Below are 13,490 nucleotides of genomic sequence, written 5' to 3' on the forward strand. Positions count from 1 at the left end.
TACTATTATATAGTCTGTTGTACTGGATTATAACAGGATAACAATACTATTATATAGTCTGTTGTACTGGATTATAACAGGATAACAATACTATTATATAGTCTGTTGTACTGGATTATAACAGGATAACAATACTATTATATAGTCTGTTGTACTGGATTATAACAGGATAACAATACTATTATATAGTCTGTTGTACTGGATTATAACAGGATAACAATACTATTATATAGTCTGTTGTACTGGATTATAACAGGGTAACAATACTATTATATAGTCTATCTGTTGTACTGGATTATAACAGGGTAACGATACTATTATATAGTCTGTTGTACTGGATTATAACAGGGCAACGATACTTTTATATAGTCTGTTGTACTGGATTATAACAGGATAACAATACTATTATATAGTCTGTTGTACTGGATTATAACAGGGTAACGATACTATTATATAGTCTGTTGTACTGGATTATAACAGGATAACAATACTATTATATAGTCTGTTGTACTGGATTATAACAGGGTAACAATACTATTATATAGCCTATATTTTCTACTGGTTTATAACAGGATAACAATACTATTATATAGTCTGTTGTACTGGATTATAACAGGGTAACAATACTATTATATCGTCTGTTGTACTGGATTATAACAGGGTAATGATACTATTATATAGTCTGTTGTACTGGATTATAACAGGATAACAATACTATTATATAGTCTGTTGTACTGGATTATAACAGGATAACAATACTATTATATAGTCTGTTGTACTGGATTATAACAGGATAACAATACTATTATATAGTCTGTTGTACTGGATTATAACAGGATAACAATACTATCATATAGTCTGTTGTACTGGATTATAACAGGATAACAATACTATTATATAGTCTGTTGTACTGGATTATAACAGGATAACAATACTATTATATAGTCTGTTGTACTGGATTATAACAGGATAACAATACTATTATATAGTCTGTTGTACTGGATTATAACAGGATAACAATACTATTATATAGTCTGTTGTACTGGATTATAACAGGATAACAATACTATTATATAGTCTGTTGTACTGGATTATAACAGGGTAACAATACTATTATATAGTCTATCTGTTGTACTGGATTATAACAGGGTAACGATACTATTATATAGTCTGTTGTACTGGATTATAACAGGGCAACGATACTTTTATATAGTCTGTTGTACTGGATTATAACAGGATAACAATACTATTATATAGTCTGTTGTACTGGATTATAACAGGATAACAATACTATTATATAGTCTGTTGTACTGGATTATAACAGGGTAACGATACTATTATATAGTCTGTTGTACTGGATTATAACAGGGTAACGATACTATTATATAGTCTGTTGTACTGGATTATAACAGGATAACAATACTATTATATAGTCTGTTGTACTGGATTATAACAGGATAACAATACTATTATATAGTCTGTTGTACTGGATTATAACAGGGTAACGATACTATTATATAGCCTATATTTTCTACTGGTTTATAACAGGATAACTATACTATTATATAGTCTGTTGTACTGGATTATAACAGGATAACAATACTATTATATAGTCTATCTGTTGTGCTTGATTATAACAGGATAACAATACTATTATATAGTCTGTTGTACTGGATTATAACAGGATAACAATACTATTATATAGTCTGTTGTACTGGATTATAACAGGATAACAATACTATTATATAGTCTATCTGTTGTACTGGATTATAACAGGGTAACAATACTATTATATAGTCTGTTGTACTGAATTATAACAGGATAACAATACTATTATATAGTCTATCTGTTGTATTGGATTATAACAGGGTAACAATACTTTTATATAGTCTATCTGTTGTACTGGATTATAACAGGGTAACAATACTATTATATAGTCTATCTGTTGTACTGGGGCAACAGACACAACACACTCACCAGCAAACTGTCTGTAGGGTTTAAGAGTGTTCCCATATGTTTTTGAATAGCCTACAGCAGGATTAGGCAACTACATTCAGCCGCAGAATTTAACTTTAATAATTTGTACACTACAAATTGACCACAACTAAGTCCAAAAAGAGATTGTATTTGAAAATAACAATACTTTCATACCTTGAATATATTGAGACAAGATCACATACGTCTCTTTTTTACATTTGTGGGAATACTTGCGAACAGATTTCCGAAATGAAACACATTTCTAGCTGAATTCCAGGTGATTTTACAGTATTTTATTTTTTACCAAAAACAAAAATCTTAAAATGTACTAAAAACTTTGGGGGGGCCAAAATAAATCAATCACTGGTTTAAACTGGCTCTTGCAGACTCCTGGCATAATTTCCTTAAAACCAGATACAGTAAAACATGCTCTGCTGTCTATGAAGACCCTTATTCAGTGTTTTCACTACAAGCCAACAGTCCTCTACTAGCGTCATATGTTAGTGATTCAGATTAATATGCTCTGCCAATGGCTGTGTCTGAAATCTGGTTTGCCTACTACTTACTTAAACTGCATACTGTGTACTAATCATATAAACTCAGCAAAAAAAGAAACGTCCTCTCACTGTCAACTGCGTTTATTTTCAGCAAACTTAGCATGTGTAAATATTTGTATGAACATAACAAGATTCAACAACTGAGACATAAACTGAACAAGATCCACAGACATGTGACTAACAGAAATGGAATAATGTTTCCCTGAACAAAGGGGGGGTCAAAATCAAAAGTAACAGTCAGTATCTGGTGTGGCCACCAGCTGCATTAAGTATTGGACTGCACCAGATTTGCCAGTTCTTGCTGTGAGATGTTACCCCACTCTTCCACCAAGGCACCTGCAAGTTCCCGGACATTTCTGGGGGGAATGGCCCTAGCCCTCACCCTCCGATCCAGCAGGTCCCAGACTTGCTCAATGGGATTGAAATCCGGGCTCTTCGCTGGCCATGGCAGAACACTGACATTCCTGTATTGCAGGAAATCCCGCACAGAATGAGCAGTATGGCTGGTGGCATTGTCATGCTGGCAGGTCATGTCAGGATGAGCGTGCAGCAATGACAAGCTCAGTCAGACGATACTGTCACACACCGCCCCAGACCATGACGGACCCTCCACCTCCAAATCGATCCTGCTCCAGAGTACAGGCCTCGGTGTAACGCTCATTCCTTCGACGATAAACGCGAATCCGACCATCACCGCTGGTGAGACAAAACCACGACTCGTCAGCGAAGAGCACTTTTTGCCAGTCCTGTCTGGTCCAGCGATGGTGGGTTTGTGCCCATAGGCGACGTTGTTGCAGGTGATGTCTGGTGAGACCTGCCTTACAACAGGCATACAAGCTCTCAGTCCAGCCTCTCTCAGCTTATTGCGGACAGTCTGAGCACTGATGGTGGGATTGTGCGTTCCTGGTGTAACTCGGGCAGTTGTTGTTGCCATCCTGTACCTGTCCCGTAGGTGTGATGTTCAGCTGTACCGATCCTGTGCAGGTGTTGTTACACGTGGTCTGCCACTCCGAGGATGATCAGCTGTCCATCCTGTAGCGCTGTCTTAGGTGTCTCACAGTACGGACATTGACATTTATTGCCCTGGCCACATCTGCATCCCTCATGCCTCCTTGCAGCTTGCCTAAGGCACGTTCACGCAGATGAGCACGGACCCTGGGCATCTTTCTTTTGGTGTTTTTCAGAGACAGTAGAGAGGCCTCTTTAGTGTCCTAAGTTTTTATAACTGTGACCTTAATTGCCTACCGTCTGTAGGCTGTTAGTGTCTTAACGACCGTTCCACAGGTGCATGTTCATTAATTGTTTATGGTTCATTGAACAAGCATGGGAAAAAGTGTTTAAACCCTTTACAATGAAGATCTGTGAAGTTATTTGGATTTCTACAAATGATCTTTGAAAGACAGGGTCCTGAAAAAGGGTCATTTCTTTTTTTGCTGAGTTTACTATTTAGAACATACTGTTAAATAAAAACCTAATGCAGTAAGCAACAAATATCAGCATACTAGGCTCATCCTACTGAGAATGCGTCATCTCATGCACAATTGTGTTGATTCCTGCCATTCTTTCATTTTGGTACTTAAAATGTAGGATAGCAAAAGGCAAAAATGTTATTATTATCTGGTGAGTGGTTGATCCTTCTTGGTTGCGTGACATCATTCCTAGTCCTTACCAAAACGCAAAACACTGGCGGGCAATAGTAAACCAGTAGTAACCACCAACTTTAATGACAGTTATCTTACATTTTTAATAAAACAGTTCAGCTAGCAATACTAGGTAGCTAGCTAGCTAACGTTAGCTGGACTACATCTAGACTCGGAAGTTCATGCATGGCCACATAGACACGGGATTCAGGGGCCAGCTGGTTAGATATGATTCTACCATGGGCAACAACAACTGGATGCTAGTTTGTTTTCAACAAAATATGTACAACTCATAGCTGTATAGTTGATCCAGTGACCATCGCATTTAGAAGGATAGCTACTGACTGAAATGTAGCTAGCTCACTGGCCAGGCAGTAGCCACTACTCGCCAGCTAATTGTCGATTTCCTATTCTTTGGAACATTTGGGTTGACTTGCTCATATCAAGCAACAGACAGTTTGTATACATTGTTTTAATAATAATTTGTGGATTTGTTTTATGAATAATTGGTATGTAGCTGTGTCTGTCTGTCTGTCTGGCTGTCTGTGTCTATCTGTCTGCCTGTCTGCCTGCCTGTCTGGCTGCCTGTGTCTGTCTGTCTGCCTGTCTGCCTGCCTGCCTGTCTGTCTGTCTGTCTGTCTGTCTGTGCAGCGGTTGTGTTCAAGGCTGATTAGTCCCCCAAGCCCTACTCACTTCACCTCACTTCACCTCGGCCCTGCCCTGCCCTGCCCACCTCACCCCACCTCACTTCACCTCGGCCCTGCCCTCCCCAGCCCACCTCACCTCACTTCACCTCGGCCCTGCCCTGCCCTGCCCTGCCCTACCCACCTCACCCCACCTCACTTCACCTCGGCCCTGCCCTCCCCAGCCCACCTCACCTCACTTCCACTCAGCCCTGCCCTGCCCAGCCCACCTCACCTCACTTCCACTCAGCCCTGCCCTGCCCAGCCCACCTCACCTCACTTCCACTCAGCCCTGCCCACCTCACCCCACCTCACTTCACCTCGGCCCTGCCCTCCCCAGCCCACCTCACCTCACTTCACCTCGGCCCTGCCCTGCCCTGCCCTGCCCTGCCCTACCCACCTCACCCCACCTCACTTCACCTCGGCCCTGCCCTCCCCAGCCCACCTCACCTCACTTCCACTCAGCCCTGCCCTGCCCAGCCCACCTCACCTCACTTCCACACAGCCCTGCCCTGCCCAGCCCACCTCACCTCACTTCCACTCAGCCCTGCCCACCTCACCCCACCTCACTTCACCTCGGCCCTGCCCTCCCCAGCCCACCTCACCTCACTTCCACTCAGCCCTGCCCTGCCCAGCCCACCTCACCTCACTTCCACTCAGCCCTGCCCTGCCCAGCCCACCTCACCTCACTTCCACTCAGCCCTGCACTGCCCTGCCAACCTCACCCCACCTCACTTCACCTTGGCCCTGCCCTGCCCTGCCCTGCCCACTTCACCCCACCTCACTTCACCTCGGCCCTGCCCAGCCCACCTCACTTCACCTCGGCCCTGCCCAGCCCACCTCACTTCACCTCGGCCCTGCCCTGCCCAGCCCACCTCACCTCACTTCACCTCGGCCCTGCCCTGCCCAGCCCACCTCACCTCACTTCACCTCGGCCCTGCCCTGCCCAGCCCACCTCACCTCACTTCACCTCGGCCCTGCCCTGCCCAGCCCACCTCACCTCACTTCACCTCGGCCCTGCTCAGCCCAGCCCAGCCCACCTCACCCCACCTCACTTCAACTCGGCCCTGACCTACCCACCTCACCACACCTCACTTCACCTCGGCCCTGCCCTGCCCAGCCCACCTCACCTCACTTCACCTCGGCCCTGCTCAGCCCAGCCCAGCCCACCTCACCCCACCTCACTTCAACTCGGCCCTGACCTACCCACCTCACCACACCTCACTTCACCTCGGCCCTGCCCTGTCCAGTCCACCTCACCTCACTTCACCTCGGCCCTGCCCTGTCCAGTCCACCTCACCTCACTTCACATCGGCCCTGTCCTGCCCAGCCCACCTCACCTCACTTCACTTCGGCCCTGTCCTGCCCAGCCCACCTCACCTCACTTCACCTCGGCCCTGCCCTGCCCAGCCCACCTCACCTCACTTCACCTCGGCCCTGCTCAGCCCAGCCCACCTCACCTCACTTCACCTCGGCCCTGCCCTGACCTACCCACCTCACCTCACCTCACTTCACCTCGGCCCTGCCCTGCCCTGCCCAGCCCACCTCACCTCACTTCACCTCGGCCCTGCCCTGCCCAGCCCACCACACCTCACTTCACCTCGGCCCTGCCCTGCCCAGCCCACCTCACTTCACCTCGGCCCTGCCCTGCCCAGCCCACCTCACCTCACTTCCCCTTGGCCCTGCCCAGCCCACCTCACCCCACCTCACTTCACCTCGGCCCTGCCCTGTCCAGCCCACCTCACCTCACTTCACCTCGGCCCTGCCCTGCCCAGCCCACCTCACCTCACTTCACCTCGGCCCTGCCCTGCCCAGCCCACCCCACCTCACTTCACCTCGGCCCTGCCCTGCTCAGCCTAGCTCACCTCACTTCACCTCGGCCCTGCCCTGCTCAGCCTAGCTCACCTCACTTCACCTCGGCCCTGCCCTGCTCAGCCTAGCTCACCTCACTTCACCTCGGCCCTGCCCTGCTCAGCCTAGCTCACCTCACTTCACCTCGGCCCTGCCCACCCCACCTCACTTCACCTCGGCCCTGCCCTGCCCAGCCCACCCCACCTCACTTCACCTCGGCCCTGCTCAGCCCAGCCCAGCTCACCCCACTTTACCCCAGCCCAGACCAGGCTAGGCCAGACAGGAACAGAGCAATATGAATCAAATATTTATTAGCTGTATTCATGCCCATGCTGGGCTCTTCAAAGGCCTGTGTGTGTGTGTGTGTGTGTGTGTGTGTGTGTGTGTGTGTGTGTGTGTGTGTGTGTGTGTGTGTGTGTGTGTGTGTGTGTGTGTGTGTGTGTGTGCGTGCCTGCATGTCTCCCTGCGTGCCATTGTCAGACACATCTGGGTGGATCCATTTCTCTGCTTTTCAAGGCCAGTTTTTGTTTCGCAAGACTCATCTTCCCCCTCCTCACCAGAGACAGAGGCTACCCTGGTCACACCAACATTCCACAGCCAGATAGACAGGCTTCCCTGGTCACGCCAACATTCCACAGCCAGATAGACAGGCTACCCTGGTCACACCAACATTCCACAGCCAGGTAGACAGGCTTCCCTGGTCACACCAACATTCCACAGCCAGATAGACAGGCTTCCCTGGTCATGCCAACATTCCACAGCCAGACAGACAGGCTACCCTGGTCACGCCAACATTCCACAGCCAGGTAGACAGGCTACCCTGGTCACGCCAACATTCCACAGCCAGATAGACAGTCTACCCTGGTCACGTCAACATTCCACAGCCAGATAGACAGGTAGACAGGCTACCCTGGTCACGTCAACATTCCACAGCCAGATAGACAGGTAGACAGGCTACCCTGGTCACGCCAAAATTCCACAGCCAGATAGACAGGCTACCCTGGTCACGTCAACATTCCACAGCCAGACAGACAGGCTACCCTGGTCACACCAACATTCCACAGCCAGACAGACAGGCTACCCTGGTCACACCTACATTCCACAGCCAGATAGACAGGCTACCCTGGTCACGCCAACATTCCACAGCCAGACAGACAGGCTACCCTGGTCACACCTACATTCCACAGCCAGATAGACAGGCTACCCTGGTCACGCCAACATTCCACAGCCAGACAGACAGGCTTCCCTGGTCACGCCAACATTCCACAGCCAGATAGACAGGCTACCCTGGTCACGCCAACATTCCACAGCCAGATAGACAGGCTACCCTGGTCACGCCAACATTCCACAGCCAGATAGACAGGCTACCCTGGTCACGCCAACATTCCACAGCCAGATAGACAGGCTACCCTGGTCACGCCAACATTCCACAGCCAGGTAGACAGGCTTCCCTGGTCACGCCAACATTCCACAGCCAGATAGACAGGCTACCCTGGTCACGCCAACATTCCACAGCCAGGTAGACAGGCTTCCCTGGTCACGCCAACATTCCACAGCCAGATAGACAGGCTACCCTGGTCACGCCAACATTCCACAGCCAGATAGACAGGCATATGGACAGGTGAGCAGGCAGACAGACAGATAGATAGATAGACAGGCGGGCATCTGAGCAGACAGACAGGTAGACAGGCTACCCTGGCCATGCCAGCATTCCACTGACACACAGACAGATAGACAGACAGGCAGGGAGGGAGGCAGGCAGACGGGCAGTTGAGCAGACAGGTAGACAGACAAACAGACGGGCAGACATTATTGAAACCTATAGAGTTATTGTTTTGATGTCACACTCCCACATACTAAACCCGTATCCCTGTGGATAGACTAGGTCAGCTTGGGCTACTTCACTGAGGTGTTTAATATGTGCGTGGGTGCGTGCGTGTTTCATGCCAGTTCATTTGTCCTGGCCGTCTGCATCTCCAGCCCCAACTCCCAGCCCCTTGGTTTACTTCATTAGTGGCTGTGTTTACATGGTGTTATGGTTGGCTCTGCCAGAGCCCACACCTGCTTCACTTTACCTCTGTCACTTTGGCTGCCCTAACAGAGACACATGACCCATTACTAGTGTGATTACACTGCAGAGGGAACATTGGACAATAACATCAGGCTGCTCCAGGGAGTCCCAGAGGGGAGAGAGCTAGCTGCTATATGACCGTGTTCCAACAGCCTTATTACTCACTCAACAGACTGGGAGATAACTCACATAGACACAGAGGAATCTGCCAGCTGAGCTCTCTGTCTCTCCGTTTCTTGGTTTCTCTCCCTCTATTTGTTTTTGGTTTCTCTCTCTCTGTTTTTCTGCTCTCTCTGTTTCTTTCTTCACTTTCTTTCCCCCTCTCTATTTCTCTCTCTCTCTCTCTCTCTCTCTCTCTCTCTCTCTCTCTCTCTCTCTCTCTCTCCCTCTATTGCTTTCTCTCTCTCTCTCTCTCTCCCTCTCTCTCTCTCTCTCTCTCTCTCTCTCTCTCTATTGCTTTCTCTCTCTCTCTCTCTCTCTCTCTCTCTCTCTCTCTCTCTCGATCTCTCTCCCTCTTGCTTTCTCTCTCTCTCTCTCTCTCTCTCTCTCACTCTCTCTCTATTGCTTTCTCTCTCTCTCTCTCTCTCTCTCTCTCTATTGCTTTCTCTCTCTCTCTCTCTCTCTCTCTCTCTCTCTCTCTCTCTCTCTCTCTCTCTCTCTCTCTCTCTATCTCTGACTAGACATGAGTGACTAAGATCTCAGCAACGTGGACATTGCTCAACCATATTGTTATTAGCAGTAACACATCAGCCGTAAAAATGTTTAGACATGTCTGAGAGTCTAAAGCAGCCCATAAACATACAGTGAGTAGAATGTATAAGTCACCCTCTCTACATCTACTGTTGCTGAGAGTCGACTCAGAGCCACCTGTTAGTAAGAGATGAATCCTACTACACAGACTGGAATTCAATCAAACCTACCCCACCAGTTTACACAGTATCTATCTTTGTTTACAAACTACAACCTGCACAATATCAGTTTGTTTGATTGAATTCTATTGAAGTGATGAGTCCTAAGACAACACATACTGTAGCTGTTAAGATGTGGATAATAAAACCAGCCTTACTGTAGCAATTAAGGGGGTATAAAACATATAATATAACATTTGGATCTGTAACATTACTGTAACATTTGGCGGGTCTTATAGATATAGATATACACTAGATAGATCATTCTTACTGTAACAGTTGGCGAGTTAAGGGTTAATTAGGGCTAAGTGCCTTGCTCAAGGGTACATCAACAGATTTTCACCTTGTCGGTTAGGGGATTCGAACTAAGGACCTGTCGGTTACTGGCTCAATGCTCTAACCCAGCGGTGTCAAACAAATTTTGTTCCAGGAGGGCCTGCCGCCCTATACAGTGTATAGATCAGTCTCACTGTAACAGTTAGTGGTGTTTTATAGATAGATATACAGTATATAGATCAGTCTTACTGTAACAGTTGGTGGGGCCTTATATACATAAATATAGTATATAGACCAGTCTTACTGTCACAGTTGGTGGGGTCCTATAGATAGATATACAGTATATAGATCAGTCTCACTGTAACAGTTGGTGGGGTCTTTTATTTATATATATATATATATATATATATATAGATCTGTCTCACTGTCACAGTTGGTGGGGTTTTATAGATAGATATACAGTATATAGATCAGTCTCACTGTAACAGTTGGTAGGGTTGTATAGATAGATGCACAGTATATAGATCAGTCTTACTGTAACAGTTGGTGGGGTCTTTTATTTATATATATATATATATATATATATATATATATATATATATATATATATATATATAGATCTGTCTCACTGTCACAGTTGGTGGGGTTTTATAGATAGATATACAGTATATAGATCAGTCTCACTGTAACAGTTGGTAGGGTTGTATAGATAGATGCACAGTATATAGATCAGTCTTACTGTAACAGTTGGTGGGGTCTTATAGATAGATATATATATATATAGCAGCGGCGGCCACGATTTAATAGCGGAGGCCACGATTTAGCAGCGGCGGCCACGATTTAATAGCGGAGGCCACGATTTAGCAGCGGAGGCCACGATTTAGCAGCGGAGGCCACGATTTAGCAGCGGAGGCCACGATTTAATAGCGGCGGCCACGATTTAGCAGCAGAGGCCACGATTTAGCAGCGGAGGCCACGATTTAGCAGCGGAGGCCACGATTTAGCAGCGGAGGCCACGATTTAGCAGCGGCGGCCACGATTTAGCAGCGGAGGCCACGATTTAACAGCGGCGGCCACGATTTAGCAGCGGAGGCCACGATTTAGCAGCGGAGGCCACGATTTAATAGCGGCGGCCACGATTTAGCAGCGGAGGCCACGATTTAGCAGCGGAGGCCACGATTTAACAGCGGCGGCCACGATTTAGCAGCGGAGGCCACGATTTAGCAGCGGCGGCCACGATTTAGCAGCGGCGGGCATGATTTAGCAGCGGAGGCCACGATTTAGCAGCGGCGGGCATGATTTAGCAGCGGAGGCCACGATTTAGCAGCGGCGGCCACGATTTAACAGCGGCGGCCACGATTTAGCAGCGGCGGGCATGATTTAGCAGCGGAGGCCACGATTTAATAGCGGCGGCCACGATTTAATAGCGGCGGCCACGATTTAGCAGCGGAGGCCACGATTTAGCAGCGGAGGCCACGATTTAACAGCGGCGGCCACGATTTAGCAGCGGAGGCCACGATTTAGCAGCGGCGGCCACGATTTAGCAGCGGCGGGCATGATTTAGCAGCGGAGGCCACGATTTAGCAGCGGCGGCCACGATTTAACAGCGGCGGGCATGATTTAGCAGCGGAGGCCACGATTTAGCAGCGGCGGGCATGATTTAGCAGCGGAGGCCACGATTTAGCAGCGGAGGCCACGATTTAGCAGCGGAGGCCACGATTTAACAGCGGCGGGCATGATTTAGCAGCGGAGGCCACGATTTAGCAGCGGCGGGCATGATTTAGCAGCGGAGGCCACGATTTAGCAGCGGCGGCCACGATTTAACAGCGGCGGGCATGATTTAGCAGCGGAGGCCACGATTTAGCAGCGGCGGGCATGATTTAGCAGCGGCGGCCACGATTTAACAGCGGCGGGCATGATTTAGCAGCGGAGGCCACGATTTAGCAGCGGAGGCCACGATTTAGCAGCGGCGGCCACGATTTAGCAGCGGCGGGCATGATTTAGCAGAGGCGGGCACGATTTAGCAGAGGCGGGCATGATTTAGCAGCGGAGGCCACGATTTAGCAGCGGCGGCCACGATTTAGCAGCGGCGGGCATGATTTAGCAGAGGCGGGCACGATTTAGCAGAGGCGGGCATGATTTAGCGGCGGTGTGCCGCAGTATATAGGGGAAACAGTGGTCTTACTGTAACAGTTGGTGGGGTCTTGTGTCCCGTTGATGTTGCCGTAGTCGTCAACGGTAAGGAACCACTGTGTCCGGCTGAACAGCTGTCGTATGCGTACATCTCCCCCTTCCATGTAGTCGTAGTTCCGTGCATGGCGCTCGTGCTTGGAGCAGTTCATGATGGCGGCTAGCTGCTCGGGTGTGCAGTTGCTGCAGGCCACACACACGCTGCCCAGCAGGAAGATGATGTGAAGGTACAGTCCCGACAGCAAGTTAGGCAGGTTGCATGGCAGTGGCATCCATCTGGGCATTATAATGCACTGCTGTGGGGCGCCACGGACAACATGCTGAAATACTGCTGTCTGCTCCGGCAGACAGAACAGAACAGAGTGCCCTCCAAGCGCAGTTCACTAGGAGCCTGGATGACCTGTGCCCGGACCTGTGACCTGTAACCCCTGGCTGGGGTGCTGAGGCCAGCTGGTGGGAGGTGGAGTGGGTGAAGTGTAGGAGGGTTGGAGAGTGACTAGGCACTTGTGTGATGTCTCTCTCTGTTTGGAGTTGTTGTCTGTCTCTCTGTTGTAAGGACACAAGGCTCTAGGTTGATGTCCGTCTGTCTCACTGTCTCTCTGTATGAATGAGGCCAGCCTTTATGTTGATGTCTGTCTCAGTGTAATCCTCACTGTGTGTCGGCTGTGTGATCCCGGCAGAGGAGACCGTCATCCAACAGCAGACATGGTCTTGTCTGCTTCCGTCTGTTTCCGGATGTTTCAGGGGTTCTGTGGAGGCCAGAGCTGTAGAAGAGAAGGATGTTAGTGTGTGTTAGATGTCTGCAATTTCTACAGCCTGTAATTTAGACAGCAGTCCAGTGGATGTGGATCTACAGCATACTACGACTCACTCCCACTTGGATAGTCTTTGATTCCCAGACAGTGTTAAAGTGAGGAGTTGAGCTGCAGTGCTGAATGTAACACTGGACATCTGCTTTAGGTTTGTAACCTTGCTCTAGTAGCCGGTCCCTCTTAATCCCAGTGTGTAGTCGTTTACCAAACTGTCCCCAGCCCAGTCTACTGTCTACTGTACTGTACCTTACTGATCTGTGCTTTCAAAACCTATTCAGTTAGCAACAACACTGATTGTGATATGTCTGATTTCATAGATTGTGTTGTCAATGGCTCTATCGGTCTCTGCTACCTTGTTGTTGTCATTTGTCTCAGACAGAGTTGTCTGGAAATGGAAATGGAAGCTGTGCATCCTCAAGATGTGATTCTCAAAAGATGCCAGCTCAAGATGTGATTCTCAAAAGATGCCAGCTCAAGATGTGATTCTCAAAAGATGCCAGCTCAAGATGTGATTCTCAAAAGATG

The 13,490-nt window shown here is 48.3% G+C and overlaps 2 protein-coding genes across 2 annotated transcripts in view; one reads left to right on the forward strand and one right to left on the reverse strand.

Annotated features, from left to right (window-relative positions):
- The window catches only part of LOC118965045 (protein FAM227B-like), a 109,977-nt gene that overhangs the window by 68,779 nt on the left and 27,708 nt on the right, over positions 1–13,490 (forward strand). The window lies entirely within an intron of this gene.
- The window catches only part of LOC110518431 (fibroblast growth factor 7), a 29,392-nt gene that overhangs the window by 14,745 nt on the left and 1,157 nt on the right, over positions 1–13,490 (reverse strand). The window contains exon 2 of the mRNA XM_036981069.1: positions 12,149–12,917. Coding sequence (XP_036836964.1) covers positions 12,149–12,437 — 289 coding nt within the window. The 5' untranslated portion in view covers positions 12,438–12,917. The remainder of the gene's footprint in view (positions 1–12,148; positions 12,918–13,490) is intronic.

This window comes from Oncorhynchus mykiss, chromosome 6 (genome assembly GCF_013265735.2).
Source record: "Oncorhynchus mykiss isolate Arlee chromosome 6, USDA_OmykA_1.1, whole genome shotgun sequence".
Classification (NCBI taxonomy): Eukaryota; Metazoa; Chordata; class Actinopteri; order Salmoniformes; family Salmonidae; genus Oncorhynchus; species Oncorhynchus mykiss.